General features: G+C 46.8%; 1 protein-coding gene across 3 annotated transcripts in view; it reads right to left on the bottom strand.

Moving 5' to 3' along the window:
* The window catches only part of CSNK1D (casein kinase 1 delta), a 44,416-nt gene extending 20,876 nt beyond the window's left edge, over positions 1 to 23,540 (bottom strand). For 2 of the 3 annotated variants that reach the window (XM_019478278.2, XM_019478277.2), the window contains exons 1-6: positions 22,974 to 23,130; positions 14,244 to 14,354; positions 12,460 to 12,608; positions 7,522 to 7,750; positions 5,849 to 6,019; positions 570 to 718 (exon numbers count right to left, since the gene is read on the bottom strand). In XM_019478278.2, the coding sequence (XP_019333823.1) occupies positions 570 to 718; positions 5,849 to 6,019; positions 7,522 to 7,750; positions 12,460 to 12,608; positions 14,244 to 14,354; positions 22,974 to 23,115 (951 nt within the window). In that variant the 5' untranslated portion in view covers positions 23,116 to 23,130. Of the gene's footprint in view, positions 1 to 569; positions 719 to 5,848; positions 6,020 to 7,521; positions 7,751 to 12,459; positions 12,609 to 14,243; positions 14,355 to 22,973; positions 23,131 to 23,293 lie in introns of those variants that run through there. The other variant, XM_014598354.3, reaches the window with a different exon arrangement.
* Positions 23,541 to 27,055: the final 3,515 nt, after the last annotated feature.

Raw genomic sequence — 27,055 nt, 5'->3', positions numbered from 1 at the left:
ATTAAAGAACTTGGGATGGGCAGCAACAAGGTCAGAAATTTTAAAATTTCAGTCAGAAGTAGTTTCCATGCTTTGAGAAATTACTACTATTTTGAAATGTCTTCTTTTCCTGGGCCACCTAGTCCAATTATGAGATCTCACTTTATTTTAGCACAATGTTTGCTAGTAATCAGTAATCTCAGGGAATAGTGACAAAAATGGTTTTCTATTAAAAAAAAATTTCACTCATCAATTGAAAAATGTTTACAAAAGCATTCATAAATGGGGAATTTTGGCTTGTATGAGATGTGCTGGTGGATTTGGACATTTTACTTTTCTTCAAATGCCATCCCTGCTGTACTACAAAACAGAAGAGGCAACATAACATCTGCTTTTGTAGAGTTTCAGCCTGTGCTCAGATACCAAAAGAAGGCTGGACACTAAAAAAAATGTAATTTCACATGCTAGGACTTCTAGGAACTGTCTCTAAAATAAACAACACAAAGAAACCCCAAACTAAGTTTGAAAAATAGAATGGCTGAACATTTCTAACAACTTTCTTGATTAATTGAGCAATGAGATCTACTTACAAATTTGAGCATATTCCAGTCAAATACATAGTCATAGGAGAAGCCTTGCCGGTGGAACAGGTTTCTGAATAATTGTCTTAGATAGGAATAATCTGGCTTGTCATCAAAACGCAAAGAACGGCAGAAATTCAGGTATGTAGCAAACTCAGCTGTAATAAGAGAAATCTCACTTACCAGTGTCACACGTACTATTATAAAGGGCTGTTTCAAAATTAGCATGCTGTTTTCTACCATACTTACAGCATTTTGTTTGAAATATAATCAGCATCTTCCCCAACAATTCCTTCAGGCTCATCAAACTACCAAAACGCAACAGTGCAATTTCAGTACACCAAACATTCACCCTCTCTGCCTTGAGGCAACTACAGTATTTAAATGGTCATGTCTACAGAAATCGAGGCACTTAAAAAGCAGACATATTTTTGTTCCGAATCATAAATATCTCAGAATCTTCTGCATGCAAGGAACAACGGCCAAAGCCAAAACATGGGTATTCAGTGGAGACAAGCCCCACCTATCAACACATAGGCAAAAAAGGACTTTTATGAGACCTGGTATCTCATTACCCTCTCAAAATAGATAAAAAACCGACGTGGGAGTAGCAGAGAAGACCTGATATTAGAATCTCTACTGAAATAGTTAGGGATTGGAGAGAAAAACCCTATAGTAAGCAGTAAGGAAAGAAGAAAAGAAAAAAAGGAATATATATATTATTGTTCATAGCTTCAGAATGTATTTCAATAGCTTTTCTCAGAGAAGGTGCAATGCCCTTTTCCTGTAATTATTCATTTTAGTATTGGACATATATATGTGCCAGTTTAATAACAAAATACAGTACAGCTAGGGGTCTACCAAACTCGAGGAGGCTGCTAGCAGATTTTGCAGGATAGACAGCCATTTTTGTGCCCCCCATTTACTTCCGCACCAAAGCCCCTGATTGGCCAAGAGGCCCCTATAGTCCTGCCCCTCCCCGCAGATTGCCAGATGGCCCCAGACAGCCGCTTGCTTAATAACGTGTCAATTAATGGCTTCCACAGGGTTAATCTCCTGATTAAGGCCGCGGAAACCATTTTTTGATGCATTAAGCTATCTGAGCATTTAATTAAGGTCTAAAATGAAATATCTTGTTAAAGTAAAGCAATGCACAACATGAATTGCAAGTAATGCAACAACAGACACTTTAATAACTAATGACAACTATATATAATTTATTAAAGGACATTATGAAACGGAGTTTACTAAAACTGACTGCTAAAACTTGAGACAGGCAGTTCATGCTATGTATTAGAAGTGAGCATGCTACACCCAGCCACAGTCTCTGGAGACCTTCTCTGTCTCTGTGAAGCGAACAATTGTCCATACACTGAGATGGCACGCTCAGCATCCACTGAGTTCACTGGAATGAGGCAGTGTCTTGCCAGAGCATAAAGATGTGGAAACCGGTTGCAGACAGAGTCCTGGTACACAGGCACAGAGGACAGAGTCCTGAACACAGGCACGGACACAGGCATCTGGCACTCTTTGACTAAGTTCATGTAGGCAGCACGTTCATGGACATGGTCATGCTCTTTCCCCCATCCCAGGACTGCTATCAGTAGCTGAGGGTCAAAACTCAACAAAGGCACCTGGCTGAGGTCCAAATTGCAAAAAGCCCCAAGGAAGGAAGGAAGCAGCTGGCTATCTGAACTGCAGTGGCAGTGACAGATTGTACCTACAGTACTAGGTCAGCTTCAAAACTATTGCCTGGAACAGCTACCTTCTGCACTTGTCTCCACAAGGTCAGCTTGATGGTTCCTGCAATGCCTTGTCTTGAACCCAAATTATCAAGTCCATCGGCTTGTTGTGTCCATGGTGGATCCCAGCTGGCCAGCCTTCAAACCACGTCAGGAGCTCCATGAACCGGGTGGAATTGTCACCACAAGCATCGCTTGATCTTGAATGTTGCCTCACCCCAAGAGATTGCAAAGCTTGAGTATGCACTGTGTGTTGGGTGTGATTTCCAGCTCCTCACTCTCAAACTGCTGGTAATGCTGCTTATGCTTGGTGTGGTAACAGACTGTGTTGAACCAGGAATTCTACCGTGTGAGCACAGGCTCTGGTGGCAGTGGCACGCGAGTCCCCACTTTAACTGGAGATGGACTCCCTGGACCGAACCTTACAACCTGGACAGTGCTTGGTTTTCTTGAAAGAAAACACCAGGCTCCCCATTCTCAGGGAACTGCATGTGCCAGGTGTCACTTACTGGGGGCAGAATGTGTGCATTGCAGGTGATATGAACAGTGTTGAGCAGCATTCTTTGGAGTATGCCATTTTGTCAGACAGGAATGCAGTGATCTTATTAAAGTCTACGCCATAGCTGACAGTTACCTTTATGATGGCTTGGGATACGGTGGAAAAATTGACAAGAGGTGAGATGGACTGGTCAAGTCTGAAATGCAGGTAGATCCTGGTCAGTCCAGCTCCCCAGTATAAATAAAAGTGTGCAGCACATAGTTAGGATGAGGGTTGGTGGATTCATCAGCCACAATGGGGAAGGAATGATACTCTGCCAAGGCAGCATTCATAGACCGTACATGAAAAGCAACTGCTGCAGAATCTTGGCAAAGCTTGTTTGCACACAGAAAACTGCCAGCATTTGGCACTTTTTGGTTCAGGTAGTTCCTTAACTTGGGGTGATCAAGTTTCTCCAGCAGGATGCTAGCCACGGCAAAGGCCTCCACAAGGGAAAATATTGCCCCTTGCCTTGCCAAACTGCTTTCCATGGTCCTTTTAAAATAGGGAGAGCATGGTTGCTTGCCTCTGGTTCTGACCTTCAGCCTCTGCAGCAGCCTTCTTCTTCATGTGTGCCTTGGACTCCAAGTGCTGATCAATGTTGGTTTCCCAGGACACATCCAGAGTTACACTGCAGGAGGTACAGAAGTCTTCCACCATCTGTGCGCAAGGTCCCTGAAGGATACTGTCTTGCACTGTCTACCACCACAACGTATTTGGCCGTCTTAGAGCAGAGGTTCCCAAATTTCTTACTGTGCTCAGTGATTTTGTCCTTTTTCACAGAGCCTGCTTGAAATCAAAGTTTTCCGCAAAAATTACAAAATAGCAATTTCAGTAGGTCTCTAAGTATAATCTGCAGGTGCCTGAAAATGAACTGGGGGGCATTTGAATTACTGAAGAAACCACATTGCAATTATGCAGTATTTTGATAGATGTCCAGTACTTTGAATGTCTAATAAATGCTCAATTGCCATGCACACGCAAATGTCTATACAACAACCATCATATACAGCAGGCATCAGAGCCAGTGTTGCAGTGGAAAATTTGGTTTTCAAATTTTTCACTGCATATTTGCAATCACAATACTGCACTAACCATTTTACATTTTAAAAGCCAAGTAAGGGACATTTTAATGAAATGTATACAGGATGTGGATCAGGAACTTCTAGTCTGTTTCAGAACACAGAATAAGAAAATGGGCAGTGAAACTGAAAAGTGGCAAATTCAAATTAGACAGGAGAAAGTACTCTCTCACACAACTCAAAATTCAAGAACAAAGGTATGCAGGAGGCCAGGATTTCTGTGGGCAAAATATCTTTTATTGAACCAACTGTATGGTCTGGGAAATTGACAAGCTTTCAAATGCAATGCATTCTTTTTCAGGGCCCTGACCAACAAGACCTGAAGAAGAATGCATTTTATTCAAAACCTTTTCAAAGTCTATCCCAACCCCAGCAGTCTGATAAAGGATACACCCACCTAAAATTTGCCTTGTACATTTCCACTGCAGTGCCACTAGAGGACAAAACTGGTTCCATTAAGAACTATAAAAGCTAGCTATGGAAAACAAGGATACCCATCGTCAACAAAATTGCAAACAATCTTTGAAAGAGATTATTCTCATTTTTCAGGGCTTAAATTTATTTCTAATTTCTAAGAATTAAGAGGGTACCTAAAATGGGGGGCAGACTAGATATGGGGGACCACATTAATTTCATGCAAGGCTATGGTGCTTTCTTCTGGCACTTGCTATTGTCAGGCACAGGATACAATACCAGATGGCACACAACTCTGGTCCACTATACCACTTTCTATATTCACAAATAAAAGAGTTACTAGTAGTACAAGAGTGTTTCAGAAAGTAATAGCAATTTTGAAATAAAAACATTTTGTGTAAATTTATCATTTACTGGATTTTCCCACTTTTTCTCAGACATACAGTGCAGACAGCCATTTTGCTGTTAGTTTCTGAACCACCCTCATGTATTCACCTATGCAATCCTGACCATTCAAAAATTATAACAGTGCCTGGAGAAAATGCACAGTTCCTTGTTTCTGTTTATAAGTATGATGTACGGTATGCACCCAGGGACCTTACTAAGCTAGTTATCAAATACTGATCACCAGAAAATCTCAGTAATTGCAAAAAATCAAGAAGTTTTATATTATAGATTTCATAGACATTAGGGCTGGAAGGGACCTCGTGGGATCACTGGGTCCAGCCCCCTGCCCAAAGGGCAGGAAGTCAGCTGGGGTCTGATCACCAAGCATCTAAGCATTTCTTAAAGGTATCCAGAGTAGGTGCTTGCACCACTTCTTGGGGGAGTCTATTCCAGACTCTAGAGACTTGGACAGTAAAGATGTTTTTCCTTATGTCCAGTCTAAAACAGTCTTCCAGCAGTTTGTGACCATTAGACCTTGTCTTCCCCTACTGAAGAGACATTCTCCCAGTTCCTGATGCACATCCCTTATATACTTATAGGCTGCCACCAAGTCACCCCTGAGCCTTTGCTTCTCTCCTCGTAAGACCTGTTCCCCTGACCCCTAATTATGCACGTGGCTCTTCTTTGGACTCTCTCAAGTTTCTCCATAAATATTCTAAAGTGTGGAGCTCAGAATTGGATGCAGTGCTCCAGCAGCAGCCTCACCAAGGCCGAGTAAAGCAGGAGGATGATTTCTTGGGTCTTGCTTGAGTGGATGCAAGCCAGAGTTTTACCTGCTTTGCCAGTTGTGGCATCACATTAGTGGCTCACGTTCATCTTGTGGTCAGATGAAGGAGCAATGAACCAGGGACACAAACAGCTCGCACAAAGCAAGTGCGATGTCCGTGAGCATGAATATTGAACACATCATAAAGTCTGACATGTCTTTTCACCCAAAAAATGACAGAATAACAGCTGAGTTAATCTAGTTTAAACATGCAGCGTGAAGCAATAGACGCTACCAATTCAAGGCCGAGAAAGTGTAAAAAGTTTAAAGTTTATAATGATTCTAAGAAAATAACTTACACGGGTATCCTTTACATAAAACCTCAATGGGTGTAGACATTTTCTTTTCGCTGATACGTTCATACTTCTGTCTTTTTGTTGCTGCCTTTAGCCCCTGCCAGGGAAGGGAGCCCAGGTTAAAATACATCAAAACGTAGCCCAAAGACTCCAAATCATCTCTGCGAGATTGCTCTGCAATAGTATAAGAGAATGGACTTGTTAGACTTATTTTTTGATGAAAGGTCAAACATGCTTATGCAACAAACATCACTGAAAACTCTCTCACACACTCTCTGTAGTTTAAGATGAGTAAATTCATGTTAAATTTCTCAGTCAGATACTAGAAAAAAACCTTATAAACTCTTGCAGTTATTCATCACTCAATTCCTTGAAACTAGAGACGTACCGATACATCGGTAGCCTATCAGATCGGCACCATTAAAAATGACATCAGCTATCAGCTTTGTTTGGCTGTTGCGGCCGATAACGCTTACTGATGATTATGCCTTCTGGCCAGGTCCCCGACACCTGGATTCCCTCTCCCCCGTGGGGCTGGGGCCCCCAGATGCCTGGGTTCCCTTGGGAAAAGGCGTGTTTCCCCTTGAGGTGGGCAGCATTCTAGCATGCAAGGGACTGGGGGGTAGCGGGACACAGGAGGTCCATGTCCACATGCGCAGCCGCATGCATGCGTGTAGCCAGGAATACAGCCAGGCAGCGTGGAGAGTAGCTCCTTGCAGGAAGGGAAGGGGGCGTGGTGGTGGCAGCGGCAGATTGAGGCTCCCACAGCGAGGAAGGGAAGAGGGCAGGGGCCCTGGGGCAGGAAGTGGGATGGAGCAACTGGCAGCAAATCGGGCGGGGGGGAGGGGGCGTGGCAGCAAGGGAGGGCGGAATCTCCCTCCCACTGCACATACCCCTGGTGGATGCATGTGCCCTGCCCCCCAGATGTGTGCATGAGGTGGATGCGGGCTACGCACTGATGGCTCAGGGCTCTCCACTCTGCTGCCTTTCCCTTGGGAGCTCTGTGCTGGCCATGGGCCCTCTGCTTGTCTGGCAGCAGCAGGGACTGCAAGTTGTGCCTCCTGCTGCTGGGCAGGCAGGGGACACGGCTGGTGTGGGACTCTCAGGGCAGAGGCAGCAGGGCAGAGGATCCCCAAGCCCAAAGCAGGCAGCCTACATCCACCCTTGTCCTGCTCAGCTCTGCTCAAAAATGTCCCCATGCTTAAACATGGTGGCAGCAGTGCTTGAACTAAAGCTCATTTGACGAGCTTTAGTTCAAGTGATCCTATCACCATTTTTAAGCGCCTGACACAGGAGGCTGCTGAAGCACATGAATAAAAAGGTTTATGTCAGTACTTCAAAATGCCTTGCATTATTACTAAATATCAGTTATTGGACTGGCATCAGCTGATAAAGTTGGTTAATAATCGGCTATCAGTATCGGCCAAGAAAGTCTTTATCGGTGCACTCCCACTTGAACTATTGGTTCACTGTACCCATCTCCACCAAGAAATGATCTTAAATAAATCACATACCTAGCACCAGATTAACAACAACATGCATTTTCTTTCTAAATCTCTACAAATGAAGATCTGTTAGCTAAAAGGATTTCATATTTATCCAGATTGTATATGTTGTTAGCTGCACCTCCAAAATGACATACATTTTGCTAGAGAGGGCTATCTTTTCCAGCTCACCAATTCCAAGATGAGTATTGATGGATGCATAACGGGCAGTTCCTGTTAAGTTTTTGTTTTCACGATATGGGATGTGCTGGTGAGTTCGAGCATCTCTATATTTCTTGGCTAACCCAAAGTCTATGATGTAGACAAGGTTGCCCTTCTTTCCAAGCCCCATCAGGAAATTATCAGGTTTCACATCTCGGTGGATGAAGTTCTTAGAGTGAATGTATTCAATACGACTTATCTAGATTCAGAGAAAAAAAAAATCATTCAAGAGGCGCTGAACATGCACTTTTCTTACTGGAAACACTGTCATAAACGAAGATGTCCTTACCTGTTTTATCACTAGTTTTAAAGGCCTGTACTTTAAAAAAACAAAACACCCTATAAGTATAAAAGCTGCATTGCAGAAAAAAGGCTTTGTGTATCATTAACTAGAGTTCTTTGAAATGCATTTGTATTCACATTCTCACGGTAGGGTATATCAAGCCCTGAATTATTATAATTATTTTTTAATCAGAGACTTCAACTGTAGTGGTACTCATAGGCACACTCTAGCTCTGTCTCCCCTCCTGCCTAGCACCAGGGCATGAAGAGTAGCACACACTTTCTGCTCTTCAGTTTCCTCTGAACCACAGTGTCTCAAACTGCATTTGATTCAGAGGAAGAGGGAAAGGAAGGAGGTGTATTGTACACATGCATGTCCAGACGTCTCAAAGAACCCAAGTTTCTGTAAGTAGCTTTGTTATCCCTTTCAACTGATTGTCCAAATCTTTACATGTTCTCAAGTTCAGCAATATCAAAGCAGTGGCCAGACAACAAGAGATGGGATTCAGGAGCCCTATAAGCAAACTGCAGCTGCAGAACCGAACTACTAAGTGTGGTATCTGCCCTGGAGGCTTTGGTCTCTGACTTAACAAATTCTGAGAATTCTCAGTTCTAAGATGGTTATGCAAGAGAAGGCACTGAGACAGTGCTTTAGGAAGAGGCCAGTTTTGCTTTAGTCAGGGAAGAGGAAACAGAGTGCTCCCAACTCTCTGAGGAAAGAAAATGTAGCAGGTGGTTGTGAGAAAGAGGTGAAAGCATTCTAGGAGGGCGCTGAGCATGATACTGCTGAAAACTCAATCTCCTCTGGGGAACCAGAAGACACTGCTGGGCCCAGTCCCATGGCAATTCTGTAATCTGCTGGCACACAGATGATGCATTTATTAATAGCTGTTGAACAGATTAGCTGGAGTGGTTTCCCCTGGCATCTCTAAAGCAACAATGGGAGATCCTAAGGAAGGTAATGAATAGTGGACAGATCACTCCTGTGTCCGCTTCAATGCTTTCCCTCTAAAGCATCCACCCTTGCCACTGTTGGAGATGGGATATCTGGCTAGACGGGCCACTGGTGTTGACCTCATATGCACTTCTTATGTTAAGAAAGGAGCATGAGAGCCAAGACGGAGAAGGGAACATTTTCACTGAGCACAAGGCTGCTTAATAAGCTTCTCCCCAAAGGCTGCCAGCTTTGGAGAAAGTGTGAAAGCTAGTTCTACAAGAGGAAAGGGGGATAAAATCCTTTTCTTATTCACAGAAGAGCAGGACTTCCCATCTCAGCATTCCTTCTGCAGTTAGCATGCAATGCCAGAACGTTCAATTCTGAGGGTGCCGTTAGAGGTTACCTTTAAAGCATTTCAAATCTATAGTGTGGTATGCTGTCAAAGACGTAGAACAGTTTCAGAGCAACTACAGTTCAAGGCTTAATGTACGGGTCGGCAACCCCTGGCACGCTACGGCCAGCCCCGGCTCCAGGTAGCTGCTCCCAGCGACGGAGCCCAGGCTGCTCCCAGCAGGGCTTGCAGCGTCCCAGCTGCCTGATGGGAGCAGCCCGGGACCCCAGCAGGCAACATATCCCCAGAGCCGGGAGGCTCCAAACAGCTGTGCCGGGCTCTGGCATCAGCCTGTGCAGGCGCGCCTTGGAGTGGGCGGTGGGGGAGAGGCCTGAGGCAGCACAGCCCTCGTCTCTCCCCTGCTCCCCGCAGGGGAGGCGATGAGCCCAGAGCAGCTGTTTGTAGCCAGCCCGGGCTCTAGGCAGCTGCAGCAAGCAGCAGGCAGGCTGCAAACACAGCAGCTCCGTGCTGGCAGTGACTGCATGGACACCCTGGGGCGGGCTGCACTGCCCCACTGTCTGCCCCAAAGCGCACACGCAGTCACTGCCAGCATGGAGCTGATGCCAGGCTTTGGGTGGGGGGGCAATGGGCAGTAGGGTACTAGGGCTGGGGGGCAGGGGCACAAGCAGGGCATTCTGCCATGTACCCCTTGCCCTCGTTTTGTTTTTCTGCCATGCCGGCACTCCGGCACCTTCTGAGGTAGGCATCGTGATGTTTTTTGGCACTCCGGCCAAAAAACGTTTCCTACCCTGGCTTAATGTTATCTCAGACCTGTACAACCATGACTTGCTGCCAGAGGGCCTGGTGAGCAGGGGTGTGGACAGGAGCCAGGACTCTCTCTTCTCTGGAGTGGGAGAGGAGGGAGAAGGGTGGCATGTAGCTTGGAGGGGGAGAAATCATGTGGCTTCCCTCATAGCACCCACCAGGAGTCCTGGGTGGGAAGGGAAAAGTTGGGGGTGGGGAGTGGATATGTTTGAAATGAGGAAGAGAGAAAGGAGCGAAACAAACAAGCAAGCAAAATATTGCACATATTTCCCTGAATTGGCATTGGGTGGGGGCACGGGCAGTTGGGTAAGCACTTACAGCAGGGCAGAGTTAAGACCCAGCAGGCTCACTGCATGCATACTACATTAGGGCAGAGCGGAGACCCAGTGGGCTTGCTGAATGGGTTGGGTAAAGGGGGTGCTGACAGAGCAAATTCAAATGACTAGGACAGTGGTCATCAACCAGGGGTCTATGTACCCCTGGGGGTACTTGAGAAGGCCCCAGGGGGTATGCGGCAGAGGTGGGGAACAGCAGAAGCACTTCCAGTTTCACTGCTGCACACGGGGACCCCTCCCTCCCCCCCAGCCTGTTTTCTGGCCTCCAGGGGATCCCCTCCCACCACTCTGCTTGTCGACCAGCCAGGGGACTCCCTGCTTCTCGACCAACTGCCAGGGGTACACCAACCAAAAGAGGTTGAAAACCCCTGGAATAAGGGTTCTGTTTAAGTGAATGCCATGGCAGTGAGGAATCTGAGCTATGGTGCAGTGGCTGGCAGCAGTGGAGAGGTAGATGGCTGCCCAACACTACCTGCCAATTGCCTATACTCATTAGTGGCTAATTGGCTTTAACTGTTCACCTTGTACCAACAGCCAGCCAGCTGAGTGCCCAAATGAACAAGCAGCAAACTGGTGACCTGCACCTAGGTGCTCAGAGTGGTCAGGGTGTGCTGCAGCTTCATTCCCTGGAGGTGGGAGGGGATGTTGGCTTGGGGCCAGCACCACACCCCTGGGCAGTAGGGTTTAGGAGGATTGAAAGTTGGCCCATGGAGAAAGAGTGGTAAGGGCTGGGGAACGGTGCATCCTGGGATGCTGGAGGAACAGAAAAAGTGTTTTGTTTCCCCAGAGCAAACTAACAATACCCTGGAATGAGATCAAAGATAACCCTAACCTGAAGTGGTATAACTTCACACAGGGGTTGTCAACTGGGGGTACGCATACCCCCGGGGGTACACGAGAAGGCCTTAAGGGGTAAGTGCGGGCAGACGGGGACTGAGTGCTGCCACGCACCATCCTGCACAATGTTTATAGGGTACTTATGACACACTTTAACACGTATGCTCCCACTGCAAGTGCCTGTGATGGTTTAAAGGTAACCTGTAACACTACCTTCAGTCCCTCAGAGGTTCTCTAATAAACCCCTAGTGCTGTAACTTTTGATGGCCTCGGGTCACCCTCACAGGTTGCAAGGTTGCCCATGGAGTCACTGGGACAAGGGAAACTGGCCTTATGTTGGTGGGCTACGGACAAAGAGATAGACAACTTGCTCTCAGCTGGCAACCTATCTCTGGAATGCAAGCAGAATCTGAAGACAACATTAAAGCTGACACAAATCAGTATGAGGACTGGCACCAGGCATATGACACTGTTCAGGGGATCTTGACCTTGGGTTTGTGGTCAAATTTAAGGCATCCCTCCAGGAGTCTTCGGATGAGCAGATACTGAGAGATGAAACCATGTATAAACGACTGACATGCTGAACATGAGTTCAGGATGCTGGCCCTTCCCAGACAAGAATGATGCTGTAAGCTGGGATATGGTTAAACAGGAAAGATATGTTTAAAGCCAGAGAACATCAGGAACCTCAAAAAAGATATACTAGCAAGAGTCTTGACACCTTCATTGCATGAACTCTGACTTCACAGAACAAGAGTCAGGTAATGACTGAAAATGGAACAAACCCAAAACAGTGGCACTGTTATAAACAGAGGGAGAGAAAGGTATCAAGTCACAGCTATTACTCTGGAGACTCAAAGAAGTCTAGGTGTTTTTTCACCTTGATGCAGTGGCAAAGCTGGATAGTAAGGAGAAGAAAGCTATAGCACAAGTGGAGAAATTGTTTTGGTAATTGCTGGGAATTCTTAGGCCTTAAGCGACTTTGATTTGCAAACAAACCCCATCTCAGACAAGCAGTTGAGAGGAACAGAGTATCTGTCCTTTATCCCCACACCATGGGGTTTGTGGGAAACTGGAGCCAGAGTGTGTGTTACAAGTACAGCAAAGGCAAAAAGTACTTGATGGAAGGCCCAAGAAATAAGACATCCCACGGTGAAAATGCACACACAGAAAAATTACTTGATTTTAGGTATCATATTTAAAAAGAAATCATAAAACCTAAATTTGAGTCTTCTCTCTAAGAGATAGCAAATACCATTTGCCACTGAATTACTGGAAATAACACAGGTAAGCATACTCTCTCACTGAACACCTCTGTATGCCAAACAGATGCCATCCAAAGTTTCAAAACTGTTTCTTACCATTTGGTCAGCAAGTAACAGGACTGTCTTGAGACTGAATTTTCGTGAACAAAAATTGAAGAGATCTTCAAGACTTGGTCCTAACAACTCCATTACCATCACATTATAATCTCCTTCAGCTCCACACCATTTAATTGTTGGAATACCAACTGGAAGAAAGAAAAATATTTTATAGGTTGTGTATGCGGACCTTCCAGATTTAAAACAGATGTAGGAAATAAATCGTCTTGAAAATTGGAAACTTTTACACTGAAACCAATTCTCATTTCTAGCAAGTTGTATCTTTTTACATCATATACGAGCTGCTTGAAGAACATAAAACTGAGATTGTGCAGAAGGACTGCTAAAAAGTTCTACTGCAGGACTTCTAACTTACTAAACTCTCTCCCCCTCCCCACAGTTTCCACATCCACGATCATACAACTGTAAAAATGCTTCTCAAATGCATTTCTTGCCCTCCTTTCATGTATTCCTTCCTGCTCCCGCTCCAATATATTCCTTGCCACTCTGCAATCTTTTTTCACTTTCTGAAGTCTCTTTTGAAAGACATTATGCTGTCCATTGATCCTGAAAATTTAAATCTGGGCTTATCCACAAGGAGACACTTAAGGAAATAAATCCACATTAAAGCAGATTATGGAAATTGTATCAAACACTTTTGAGAAAACTCACTTAGATTTTTAGTGACTTGATTCTGATTTAGCTTAATTCACTTTGCAAGCGATGGAGCTTAAATTGCTTGCTTTGGGTTAACACCTTAGGTTAATTTAGATTACTTTTCCTGAGCTTCCTTGTGAAAACAAGTCCTTATTTGGGAGGTTACTTTACCTTCAGTATTCTGTCCTTATATATTCCCTTCCAGAAGATCTTAAAACAGCGTTTTATAAAAAGAAGTGATCAAAGCCTGTGGCAGCACTGAGGCAAGCATTTTATTCCATTACAAGTATATTAAGATAATCAACGTTGTTTAAAGATAAGCACTTAAGTAAGGAAAGGCAAAAATTAAGGATGAATGAATAAACTACTTATTTCCAAGACTGCATTACCACATGATTTTTAGTTACATGATCACATGCTGCTTCTCACAAACATATAGGTTATATAAACAGTAGTCATATGCAAAGCATTACCTTCCTTGGAAGCAATTCTAGGGACAATTCAGCTAACAAAGCTAAATTAACTGTAAATTTATGTCCAAGACCAGTATTGAGACTTGCTGGTACATAAACAGAGTGCCACAAGACACAAAAAAGGGCATATTTTTACCATTATAGGAGATCAGGCAGCTAGTAAATTGACTGACTCGTGCTACTCTGCTACCAATGCCCTTCAATATCAGCGTTATTTATTACAGTAAGGGAATTTTCCAAATTCAGTTTTAAATATCTGATTTCCAAATCCCAGCAGATGATATCCTCATAGATTTTTTCCTATTTGCACACATGGTCTGTAATGTCTGGAAGCTGCCTTTTAACTTGAAAAATCCTAGCTTTATAAGTATTCAGAACACTTCACAAACAGCATGAAACACTGAAATCCAACAACCACCTGCTTTAAACTCTAATACAAGATAGAAAGAGAAATATATTGTTCTATTTTACATATTTTTCTGAACATGGTGCTGTCTGGTTTACCCAGTGATATCAGAAGGGTGCAAATCCTCTATCCCAAAGAAAAATCTGAAGCACTGGTCCCCTTTCTCTAAAAGGAAACTTGAACATTAGTACTTCTTGTACCCATAATTAAAGCCACAAAATACTCCCTTATTAGACGAAAGTGCTTACCTCCTCCCTGCATCATCTTGTAGATTTTACTCTCTATGTGGAGCTGAGGATGTTTGGTTTTTACACATTCCAGTTTGATGGCAACCTCCTCTCCAGCAGCAATGTCAGTTCCTAAAAACAGAAAAGAATTTCAATGACAGTGGAACCCAAGAAGGTCCAAAGTAGTTTCCCTAGCTGTCCTTCCCATGTCTGTTTTTTTTTTTTTTTTTAAATAAAAATTAACGTTTCTGCTATTACCCACTTGCATTTTCCAGGGTACAAAATACTGACAGACAATTTCAATCCATTGTTCCCTTAAAATTAAAGTATCTGGAGTTTAGTATTAGAGTTACATAGTTGAAAGATATTAGTAACTATCAAATCCCAGTGGTTTAAGACAAAAATGCTTTAGATCTGGAAGGTTGTGAAGTCTCTGTCGTTTATATGGTGTCAGTCTTGAATGCAAGTCCATGTTTCCCCAAGCAAAGAGCCATGCCAGACCTATTATGCATTGTCTACGTCAGTGATTCTCAACCAGGGTCTCACTAGGTACTCTGAAGAGTGCTACGGTACCCAGCCCCTGTGAGGGGAGGTAAGGGCTCACCCCTTCACATGCTGGGCACCCTGTCCCTGCCCCGACATCTTGGCACCGTTCCCCATGCTCCCTCCCACCAGCTCCAAGAGCATGAGAGGAACAGGGGGACTAACAGACATGAAAAGCACAGCCCCCATGCCAACTGACCCCATATTCTGAGCAGCACATTGCTGTGGGCAGGTGGGAAGATGAGATGCCATGTCTTTTCAACTCAGCTCATGCTCCCCACTCAGTTCATTCTATGCTCCCAAAACTTGTAGAAGTGGTACAGGGAAGGATGGCTCTGGTAACTGGCATTCAAAGTCCCTGGAAGGACAACTGCATTGGCAAGGCTTGGGAACTGACTGACCGTGGAAAGAGTGAGGCACAGCTGGGTCCTGTCACCATTATGCTCAATTAAGACCAGCCTCTGAGCCTGTCACCCCCTTTGGCCTCCTGCAGGAGGCTAATGACCCACCACCCAACTGCCCAATCTGCCCCACCAAGCAGCCCCTGACAGCACCAAGCTCTTGTGTACCACCCCCTGCCATGCTTATAGGCATGCCCTGACTGCTACCGCCCATCCTGCCATCCCATAAGAATCTTTTAAGGGCACCAAACAGTGTGAGAAGGCAAGCACTGTACAAAAGAGATTAGTCTTGAAGTGTGGTGCCACTAAATTCTGAAAAGTTCTGGAGGGGTGCTTTGAGTTTACAAGGATTGAGACTCACTGGTCTGTACACTGCTTATGCGTTTTACAGCACGTCCAAGATAGCATATGCTGCACCATGCTAAGGTCCGTACAAACTATACCAGTATTGGTAGCAAAAGTTCCTACAGGTAAAGAGGAAGAACTTTCTTCTTCGGCAGTCCCTCACCGTTGAGGATGACTGTTTTATCTAGGGGCCTGAAGATGGCTGATGATCCCGATCTGGGATCAGGAGACTGTGTTCCGACTCAGGCATGTGTTTGTGTGGGGTGGCTGGCTCCAGATTCTTGATTTGGTCCATGGCATGCTGTTTCTACTGCTCCCGCTTTTCTGTCTTCTGTTATCATTATAAGGTTTCAAAGTACTGAGATCCTTGCAGCAGACAGACTCTTTTTCCATTTGGGGCAGCCCTGGACAATAGTCTCCCATGATGTTTACATGGCTTTTTTTTCAAGCTGGCCTTGAGAATGAATGTCCTTGAGCCATTGCCTTTGCCCTCCTCTTGAGCATATGCCTTGACTGAGCTGGGAGAATAAAATTTGCTTCAGGACCCACAAAGCTGATGTTGGATGAACATCACCTCATGCTTGTGGCATCTGTTTGCGAACTAGGGTTGGCAAGTCTATCTTCCCACTGGATTCGAAGGGAGGCAGCACTGACAGTACTGCTGGACAGGCAGCATTGATAGTACTTCTCCAGAAACTTGAGGTGTCTCCTGTACATTTTCCATGTCTCAATTCCATACAGTAAGGTGGGGATCACAGCTGCTTGATAAACCATGGCCTCGTTTCAAATCTGATGTTGCGACCTGCGACCACTTGTTTCGTCAGGTGTCCAAAGACTGCACTTGCACGTTTGAGGTGACATTGGATTTCTTTGTCAGTTTCAGCCTTCTGTAAGAGATGACTTCCAAGGTACAGGAATAATGTTCTCCAAAGTCTCATCATGAATCTGAATTACCAGAGCTGGGGATTGCTTATTAAGAGCTTGTTGATGGAGGACCTTATTGCCTTCTGAATGTTAAGCTTCAGTCCCATTTTCTTGTATACCTCAGTAAAGGTGTTGATGATTGCCTGAAGGTCTGCTTCCAAGCGAGCACAGACCACAGCATTGTCAGCATACTGGAGTTTGATGACTGAGATCGGGATGGGCTTGATTTTGTCTTGGAGTTGGCTGAGATTAAACAGCTTACCATCAATCTGATGTAGCACTGCGGTAAGAAATATTAAGAGCAGCGCTGGAGTGATGGCACAGCCTTGCTTAACTCCTGTCTTAACCTCAAAGCGATCTGTGATAGATCAGTTACTGAGAACCACAGCTTGCATACCACTATTGAGCAGGCAAAGAATAGTGACAAATATTGGTGAACATCCACACTTCACTGCCCTTCACCCATCCCTTCCTCTCCTGGCAGGGTTGAGGGTTTCCCAGCCCCTTCTGCAAACAGTTCTTGTAAGTTGGAACTCTGCCAGCCTGCACAGCTCTTTGCAAAAGGGGGAAATCCGTGGGTTTCTCTTCTAAAAGGGAAAATCCGTGTTTTCTCTGATAAAAGTGGGGAATCTGTGGTTTTCTGCGGGAAACGGAAAACCAGGATCCCTGCTGATAACATACCTAGTCCTGACCAAGGAGATGCAGAGCCCTGGGGCCAGTGCCACCCTGCCCTGCCGTGGGGCAACAGCTGGCTGCCCACAGCATCATAGTGGTGCACACAGGAGCAGGGGCAAGCTGTGGGGCTGTGTGCAGCAGCAGGCAAGGGGCCAGGATGCTGAGAGGGAGGGATGAGGCAAGGGGAGTTGGGGATGGGTTTAAACTTTAAGTAGCCTGTTATCTGGTTTTCTGGTCTGCGAAGGGGCAGTAAAGCAATTGCTTGCTTGAGTAGTCATCAGCACCCCCTCCTTTTTGTTTTACTCTTTAACCTCATAAACCATAGGTGTGCTCCTGAGTTCTGCTGCCTTACCACTGTAAGTAGGGAATAACAACTAAGGGGTGTTATTGTAAGGGTTTTAACTAACCTTAATTTTTTTTAATACTGGTTCACTGCCTAACTACAAATGGCTTTTGATATCCTTCAGCAGCTTTTAAAATTTTATCCACATTGCTGACCTGGCCTGCACGTTTATATATACCTTCCATTACCTCTCTGCCTCCACACACCCCACACTTAATCCTCCTCTCACCCTCTCCTGCCTGCCCTGCTGCCTTCCTAGTCCTGAGCTGCCGTTTTCCTTCCCTGCTAGACTGCGACCCATGCTAAATGTTAACCAGTACTACATTACTGGTATAAATATGCTTGTTTAAATGGTTAACCTTTCATATCCCTAGTGGAAACACTTTAGTCATAGGAACTTGTATAAAGAATTGTTTATAGTAAAGAAGTAAGTCTTGCTACTGCTCTTGCAACAGTTGGGGGCCCTACCTTGTGGGACAGAACGGCTACTTTTGCAGACTGGGTTTTCCTGGAAACAGCAGCACCGAATCTATACACCCATTGTGGAGCCAGCCTCTTCTCGGCATGCAAAGTCTGAAGTAAAGCACCGGGTTTTGGGGTTTGTTTTTTTTAATGTCTGCTAGCAGCCAGTATACCCAGGAAGTATAGTGCGTCATGTATCCAGGAGGACTTATTGTCACACAGCTGACCGTGGCTTTTTTTGGGGGGGTGGGGGGGATGTCTAAGTTCTGCCTTCAAAAACCAAGATATGCACGATGAATGCAAGAAAATACAGCACTTCCTTAAGAAACTAGTAGCTGGATGAAGCTCATTCTAAATAAGATTGGAATGATCCTGGGAAACTAAGGAAAACAAGTGAAAATTATGAAGACAGATGTATATCCAGCTGTAATGAAGAGTGCGTAGCTGCTATTTATACTATTTAGAATCTGGTTGCACTGCTGGATCCCAGCTCCTGTTAGGCAACCATGTACAGTAAAAGCTGTGTTAACCAGCATTTTAGTAACCGGCACACACTAACTGGAATTTCTGCCCGGCCAGACCAGGCGGGAGAAGGAAGCTTGCACAAGGTGGCCACCACTGCCACCCTGTGCTGTTGCTGCTCCACATGCAACTGCCGCTGCCAGCCCCCCACCCTGCATCCGGCCAAAAAGTCCTGTCTCATGGTAACCAGCATTTTTAGATTACCGGCACGCCCCATTCCCCACGCATACCAGGTAACAGAGCTTCACTACGTCCAAGTGGCCAAGATACTATGACAGTTATTTTGAGTTGGACTTCATTAAGTGGACCCCTGCTTTTAAAGCCACAGTACTTGACTACTGCTGTACACTTTAGATGGCCCTATACTTGAAATCAAGCCAGAAACTTAAGAAGCCTACTTATCAAGTATTTTTCCTCAATGCCAATACAGGATAACCATTTCACAATACACACTAGCCACTTACTGGTTTCCAGATTAAATGCAAGGAGAAATTTGATTTACTCTGCTCCAAATGGCTTGGATCCTCCTTATAAGACAGACCACCCCTCCTCCTCTATTAAAGCAGTTATTAAAGCCTGAAAACTGAGGCACCTTCAGTTGTGGAGAAGACTGTGAAGGATGTCAGCTCAATAAAGAGTTTGCCTTCCTCCCCTACTCCAAAGCAGCCATGGACTGCTGACCATCAGGGCATAGAATCATAGAAAATGAAGGTTGGAAGGGACCTCAGGAGGTCACATCTATTCCAACCCCCAGCTTCAAAGCAGGACCATCCCCAGCTAGATCATTCCAGCCAGGTCTTTGTCAAGCCAGGCCTTAAAAGCCTCCAAGGATGGAGGGAGATGCCATCACCTCTTGAGGTAACCTGGTCCAATGCTTCATCACACCCTTCTAGTGAGCATGTTTTTTTCTAATATCCAACATAAACCTCCCTTGCTGCAACTTGAAACCACTACTCCTTGTTCTATCATCTGTCACCAGTGAGAATGCCACAAGGCACAGCCTATCTACATGAGCAGCTGCAGAGGATCAAGTCTGATGAGAGTAAGTTCTGCTTTGTAAGGGATCAAGTTCTGCTGGATACAGTGGTAAGTGGCAATTCATTTTAAATCTGTACTTTTAACTCTTGTAAAGGTCACCCATGAGCTTTGGAAAGGCATGCCATTCTTGTACAAACAGCAAACTAAAAAATATCTAGCATGAAGATGTTATTTTTAAAAAGAATGCTCCAAGTCCTCTTTCTTCCTTGATTTAAAAAGTAGGTTTTATGCCATACAATTTTCTACCCCTCCCCCCACCATTCTTATTTGGGGTTTGAATGTTTTCTCCATGCTCATGCATTTATTAAAAGTGTTTGATCTTATCTGCTTCTATGTAGATAAGATTAAAACCAGGAGGAGTTACAGTCTAAAGCAGGTGTGACCAAAATCCAGGTTCAGAAAACTGGATATAAGACAAGCACCAACAGCATTTATTGCTGTGGCTCCTAAATGGGTTGGGCACCACTGCTCTAGCAAACAGTTTTTCAATTAGCAGGCTGCAGTTTCCTGATAGTCAGGAAAGATAAATTAGGAGGTATAAAATCTCACTAAATAAAGAAAATATTATTTCCAAAATTACTTTGACATGGTCAAAAATTTCTATAATTTGTCATGAAGTGTGACAGCATGAATATTTCTTCACTTCGAAAAAGGGCTGAAATATGTTGAGATGCTCTCCTTCTGATTTTAGCTGTTTACAGTTAGGAGTCTTCGCTAGCAAAGCAAACAGTATGCAGAAGCCACAAAGTAGCTATGTGCTTGTAGCATTTATACCAGTTTTGGCCTAACCTATCAAATATTAGAACAGCTTACTATTCCTACTGTTCTCTTTTTCTATATTGGACATTCTTTGTACAATTTAAAAAACATTTGAGAACCCCTGCAGTTTTGTTTTCTTATCAGGATGCTAATTTCAAAGGCCTAGGCATATTAAACCCCAAATTTGTTCTCAATAAAGTCACTTAAAAAATTTAAGTACGGCTGAAATTCTACTTCTTGAATCCATTGCTGTAAGTAGTCACCAGGATACTCTTCTAAATCCTTACAGCTGGGGGGGGAGCAGAAATACAATAGCACAGGGGGCTGGGGCAGAATTGCTTACCTTCCCTAAAGGCACATTTGGGCAAGTCTCCTTCCTCCACTCGCATCAGAGTCCCTCCCCAACTCTTTTTACTCTTCCAGCATATCCTGTACTGTGTACTAGGAAAGGACTGGGGGGAGGAAAGAGGCAGAGGGGTAATGGAAGGCGCACACGCACACACAGCCAACTCAGTAACGTAGATGAAACGTTAACATCTGCTGAAGGATATCAAAAGCTATCTATGGTTAGGCAGTGAACCAGTATAAGAAAATAGATTAGTTAAAACCTTTAATATAACAACTCTTAATTGTTATTCCCTACTTAAAATGGTTGGAAGAAATTAGCACATGCCAGTTAAAAAAAAAAAGTTTGCCAACATGAAAGGCTCAGATTTTTTGTTGTTTTTGTCAACATATTTGAACATCATCTAGGTGAGCTTTTAAGCACCCTATCAGAACAAGAAGTAGTCAAACAAATTAAGATTTAAACTAGGAATTCAGGATAGTCACCAAAGGGCTGTTCCTGAAAACAAACAAGCAAGCAAGCAAACAAACAGACAAAAACCCCACTAGATTTTGCTGGAAAAAAAAAAATCCACATCATTAGCTGGATACAGTAACTTCCTTTAACCATCATGTTTTCAGATTGGCTGTTTTAAGTCATTTGGGACCCAAAGGGAGCACAATCTGAAGGTGAAGGACCCTCGAGCAGAAAGCACTGCAAGCAATGCCCTCTAAGGATTGTCTAAGACAGAAAATATGGGACTAATGCTGTAGTGCTGCAGCTAGCTTCATACCTTAGAGCTCTAGTACAGTACTGCGATACAAATACTTGCCCATCCCCACACTCTGCTTCCATCTTTGTTCCCATAGTTAAGAACCACAAAAATGGAAAGATACAAGTCAGTTTCCTTTTATATATCAACTCAAAAGCCTCCGTTGATCTGAAACTATTGCAGAATGCTGTGGGAAGAGGAACAATCTCTTTGTTTGTGTGGTGTAGACAATATCCAGAGGAAGGTCATTAGGAGCAGCTATTACTTTACATTCACACATGACTTAGCCTGATTTGACTTCCCTCTGCAGACCATTTTTTAGACCGGTAGGCACCAAGCCACCAGGTTTAAGGTGCTCTCTCTCTCGTTTGTAAAGTGCAGCCTGAAATCCAAAGACAGCCAATGGAAGTTCTGAAATACAGGCATAACATGTACATAGCAACACACCACTTTCCTCAGCCTTATACACGAGGCGTTGAAACAGCCCCCAAATTTCTCCCCACCCCCCCAAGTTCATAGGCCATCAGCTAGAACAGGGAGTTTTCATTGAGTACACATTTTACTCAAGGATAAGCAACCTTGAGAGCCTGCAAAGAGAGTTTCATTTAGCTGTTATTTCTGATTACATACAGCCTCTTGAATTAAAAATGTGGCTTAGGAGAAAAAAATTAATAGTTTGTAGGCAAATCTATTACACTGACCACATGCACAAAAGAGCTCAAAAAGAAAATAACTAGACCTATGGCTACTTTGTCACTGTCAAGACAAGAAAAAGCGTTGTTCTGACTTACCTTTTGAAAACTACCCCAGTTTTCAAGAACTCCCCTCCCTCCAAGACAACGTGCTACATATAAACATTTATTTTACATAAAATAAATTCAGACAGACCCAAGTCATTCTGACTTCCTCTTAAGCACATTCAAAATCTTTGCTTAACATTTAAATTAGCAACGGGGTACAGTGGCCTCAATCAAAATTGAGGGATCACTGCCTCAGGGTGGGGGGTTTATACCAAAAAAAGCAGTTTACAGAAATCACAGAAAGTTAGGGCTAGAAGGGAGGTCATCACAAAGTAGGACGAGCCCCAACTCCATCATCCCAGCCAGGGCTTTGTCTAGCTGGGTCTTGAAAATCTCCAAGGATGGAGACTCCACCACCTCTCTGGGGAGCCTGTTCCAGTGTTTTACTACCCTCTGACTAAGGAAGTTTTTCCTTACATCTAACCTAAACCTCCCTTGCTGCACCTAGAGCCCATTGCTCCTTGTTCTGTCATTTGCCCCCACTGAGACCAGCCCAGCTCCATCCTCCTTGCAGCCCCCCTGCAGGGAGGTGAAGCTGCTATTCAATCCCCTCGGTCTTCTCTTCTCCAGACTCAATCAGCCCAGTTCCCTCAGCCTCTCCTCACCGGTCCTGTCCCGCAGCTCCTGAACCATTTTCACTGCCCTCCGCTAGACTCTCCAACTTGTGGGCCCCCCACAACAGAAAGGATGTGGACAGCTAGACACAGGACTCCAGATGTGGCCTCTCCAGTGCCGAATAGCAGGGGAGAATGGTGCCCTCGATCTGCTGGCAGCGCTCCTAGCAATGCAGCCCAGGATGCCGTGAGCAGCCTTGGCAACAAGGGCACCCTGCTGGCTCCTACCGAGTTTCGTGTCGCCCCCAGGCCCTTGCCTGCAGCTCCGGCGTGGAGCCGCTCCCGGAGGCCGCGCACCCCGGGGTAAGGCGCGGCCAAGCAGGAAGACGGGCCGGTTGCAGGACGCCCGTTCGGAGCGGTCCCGAGTCATCCTCCGCCGGGGACTCGGGTAGGCCCGGCAAGGCCCCGCGACCGGCGGCCGGGCCAGGCGGGCGCCGCCGCGCCCAAGGTCGCAGGGGAGGAACGGCGCGGGCGATCGGTGCCCCGGGCCGCGCCGAGTCAGAGGCTTCCCTCGGCCCCGCAACGCCGCCGCGCCCGGCCCAGCCTACCCAGGTAGATGTCCCCGAAAGAGCCACTGCCGATCTTCCGGCCCAGCCGGTAGCGATTCCCGACGCGCAGCTCCATGGCGGCGGCGGCGCGGCCCGCGGCTCAGAGACTGGCGGCGCCCGGCACCATCGCGGCCCCGGGACCGCGCGCGGCACCAGGGAGGTGGAGGATGGACGCGGATTCCCGGGGGCCCGGCGCCTCCTCAGCGGCCCCCGGCCTGAGCCGCCATGCTGTGTGACCTCACTTCCGTAGCAACGGGGCGGGGCTTCCGGCCGCTTCCGGCGCGCGGGTCCCACCTTCCGACCCGCTGCGCTTGGGCCCGGGCACAAAAGCGCGTCCGGGATGACCTAGTCTCCCAGCCCTGGAGCCCGGGATCGAGCCCAGCCCAGGAACCGGAGGGACCGAGCCCTCCCCCCACCTGCTGCTTGCACCACACTCTCAGACCTCGTTTTCTGGCGGCGGCGGCGGAACGCCGGGCCGGGCTCAGCTTGGCTCCCTCAGCCCCTTCCAAAGCACGGCCAGTCCCGGCTGTTCTCAGGCGCGACGTCCTTGGGGCCTTCGCCTCCTTGCAGGGGCAGGCCCTGCAGTGCGGGCAGCGGCCCCTCCAAACAGCCCCTGCCTGGCAGACGGCACATGGGGCAGGGCACAGGCAGCGACCAGGACAACGCCTGTCGGGTGTGGGGGGTGGGCAGCAGTCAAGGGAGACCCAGGCGGTGGTGAGCAGGGACAGGACTTGAGGGAAGTCTAGGTGGGGGGTCAGAGAGCAGGGGGTGCAGGCCAGGATTATGGCTGCAGGTGCTGACCAACAGAGGAGGGTGCTAGGAAGGCTCAGAACAAGGTGAGGAGTAGTAGGGTACAGGATGGGTCTCAGGCTGGGAGTGGGGATGGTGGGGAGGGCCCCCCAGACCAGACTGGGGCTCCAGCATTCATGGCTGCCCTCACCCTGCCCCACCCCCACCTTCCCGGGTTAGTTGCACCCCACTGCAGGAAGCCTTGCCCCTCACTGACCTTTGGGGACCCTAAGTTTTGGGGGGCCCTGGGATTCCCACTCATCCTCTTAACATGTCATCAGAGCCCCCTCCCCATACTAGCTCAGTTCCTTGGGACCCTAAGGGCAGCAGTGCCTACCCCCAGGAGGCCCTCACCCCACCCCCAAGACTCCCTACACCCCATGGGTCTGCCCCCCAAAAAACCTTCCTTGGCCCCACCCCAACCTTGTGGCCTTCTGCTGTCTCTGGGGGACCTTTGTGTCCTTGACTACCTTTTTCCACAGTCTCAGTGCAAGAGCCATGCCATCCAGGGTCCCATCTGAGGTGGGGACCCACCTTCTCAAGCCCTGCATGCTGCCTCTACACCTTTGCTACCAGTCTTCCTCTCAAGCCCCCCTTAACACTATTTACCCTCCTGTCCCTCTCCTCTCCCCAGCTATCTGCTCATGGGGGCATCAGGACACAAGGGGGAGCAAGAAAGCCCACCTCCATGAAAGGCCCCTGCCCCAAAGTTTGTTCTGTGCAACACCAGCCTTTTAAAGGCAAGTGCATCAACTTGGACCTTCCATTCCCTCTTAACAAGTAAGGTACTACCACCCAAGCCAGAAGGAGAAGCAAGAGACAGGTCTATAACTCAACCTTTTCATTACACCTCAAAGCACAAGAATAAATACTTCTATCTATGCCTGCCTAGTTACCTGCAACACCACAATACAGATTCTCACCTCTACCAGCTGGGGAGATGCAGGAGGGAGGAGGCTAACAGCAGGTTGTTTCCACTTTGCAAAAGTCTTTGTAAAGTTTCCCTGCATTTACACCTAAAATTTATATGTGGGTTTTTAAAATCACTGTTCTGATAGCAATAGGTGTAATGCAAATGTGTTTCACTGAAACTTTGGGAATGTGAGTGAACTTGTTTTTCTGTGGGCTTGGGAGATGCCAATGTGCTGGGGCCTGTGTCCCTGGAGTCCGATACAACTCTGGAATAGAGGAGCACTGCTCATCTCTTTCCTTGTGTGCCTGGGAATGCTCTTTGCCCTGTTGTGTTTTACTCTGCTGTTCAGACCTAGTTTAATTTCCAGCAGGTTCACAAAACCAAACATCAGGTGCTGCTTTGAGCTGCTCTTTCCCACCTGTCCAGAAAGCAGTTACTGGTTTTCAGTCTTGTCTATATTATTAAAGGCTGGAGAAACAGATTCTTATTGCACTTTCTCAGGCTCTTCCATGTGATGTAAATGCAGCCCTGGCCCCTTCTGCACGGGGTCGCTCCTTGCTCTTGGGCCTGTAGGGGTCACCTGGGTCTCGGCCACAGCACCTGCCCCGTTTTACCCTGCCCATTTGATCTCACCCATAGATACTTTCAGTGCTTGGCCTCATCATCACTCTCCGTTCCCCATGTGCATTTTGCGGCACAAATCCATGGTGCCGGCGTTCGGTTGCCGCAGCCTGCTCCCAATGCACGTGCGCCTGGAGGTGACAACTCGATAGTTTCGGCACTGGTCCTGTCATCACTGCCTGTGTAACCATGGAAACTCATCCATGCCTCCTGCTTTGGCAGAGCTCCCGTATTCCAATGATGCATGCACCAATCCATAGTCTCGGTGCTTGATGTATTTCGTTTGGGATCACTACGCATGTGGGTTTACTAGCAACATCACTCAATTCAGTGTTCCATTCACGCAACCTTGCACCGCGCATGCCCAACTGCTTTGCCCATAGATGGGCAAATGCAATATGCCACTTCTTCCTAAGTACGCATGCGTGTTCATGGCCCCTCATCGATGTTTTTGTCGAGCTTCCGCGCTGGTCCTCTAATCAGCGCCTCTGTAACCATGGAAACAAAACCATGACTCGAAGACGAATGCGCAAATCCATAATATTGGCGTTCGGCGCACTTCGACTGCGACCACTACGCATGCACACTGACAAGCACGAGTCAGCCACTCGTTGCCGTGCGCATGCGTACTTGGTTTGCCCACTAGTGGGCAAACGAGATAGCCCCCCTCTTCCTTAGGGCGCACGCGTGCTTATGGATGCTCGTCGATGTTTTCCTCGCGCGACTGGCAGTTGGCTCTGTACAGCGCATGTGCACTGGGTCCCACCCCCCCCCCAAGTGATGGCTTAATGCCGCCTCACTTTCCCCGACGCTGGTGCCGCGGCCCCGGGTGGCTTCCGCTGTGGGCCCGGAGCCACCAGTATTGTCCGTAGCGCTCATTCCCAGTGCGCATGCGCTCCGAGACCCGCGCCTTGATAGTTTTGGCTCTCGTCCTGTCGTCATTCCTTCTGTAACCATGGAAATCTATTTCTGATGCTTGGTCTTATAGCGTCCGCAAATTCCCCGGAGGCATGCGCCGCGATCGCGGTTTTTTTTGATAGCGCCCAGTACGCATGCGCAGGATCCAGAACCCTCGATAAATTCGGAGCCCAGCTGATCAACCCTTCAGCAGCCCGCGCGTGGCCAGTCGATTTGCCCATTGATGGGCAAACGCGATGCATCGTCTCTTCCTGAGTGCGCATGTGTTTTCGTGGTCTGATATAGACGCTTTCGGCACTTTATGGGGAGCCCACTCTGTACCATGAATGCGCAGTGGGTGTCCCCCACTGATAGCTTAACGTGGCGGCTGCTTTCCCACACGCCAGTTCCGTACTTGGCGTGGCTGAAGCTCCGGGTCGGGAGAAACGTTGCGGGGGGGTTCATCCCTGCCCCGAATATTGACTCCGGAGAAGCCTAGCGGTCATTCCCAGTGCGCATGCGCATTGAGCCTCTGTAACCAT

This window comes from Alligator mississippiensis, chromosome 8 (genome assembly GCF_030867095.1).
Source record: "Alligator mississippiensis isolate rAllMis1 chromosome 8, rAllMis1, whole genome shotgun sequence".
NCBI lineage: Eukaryota > Metazoa > Chordata > Crocodylia > Alligatoridae > Alligator > Alligator mississippiensis.
The sequence above is the reverse complement of the archived record's forward strand: the minus strand, read 5'-3'. Positions and strand labels throughout refer to the sequence as shown.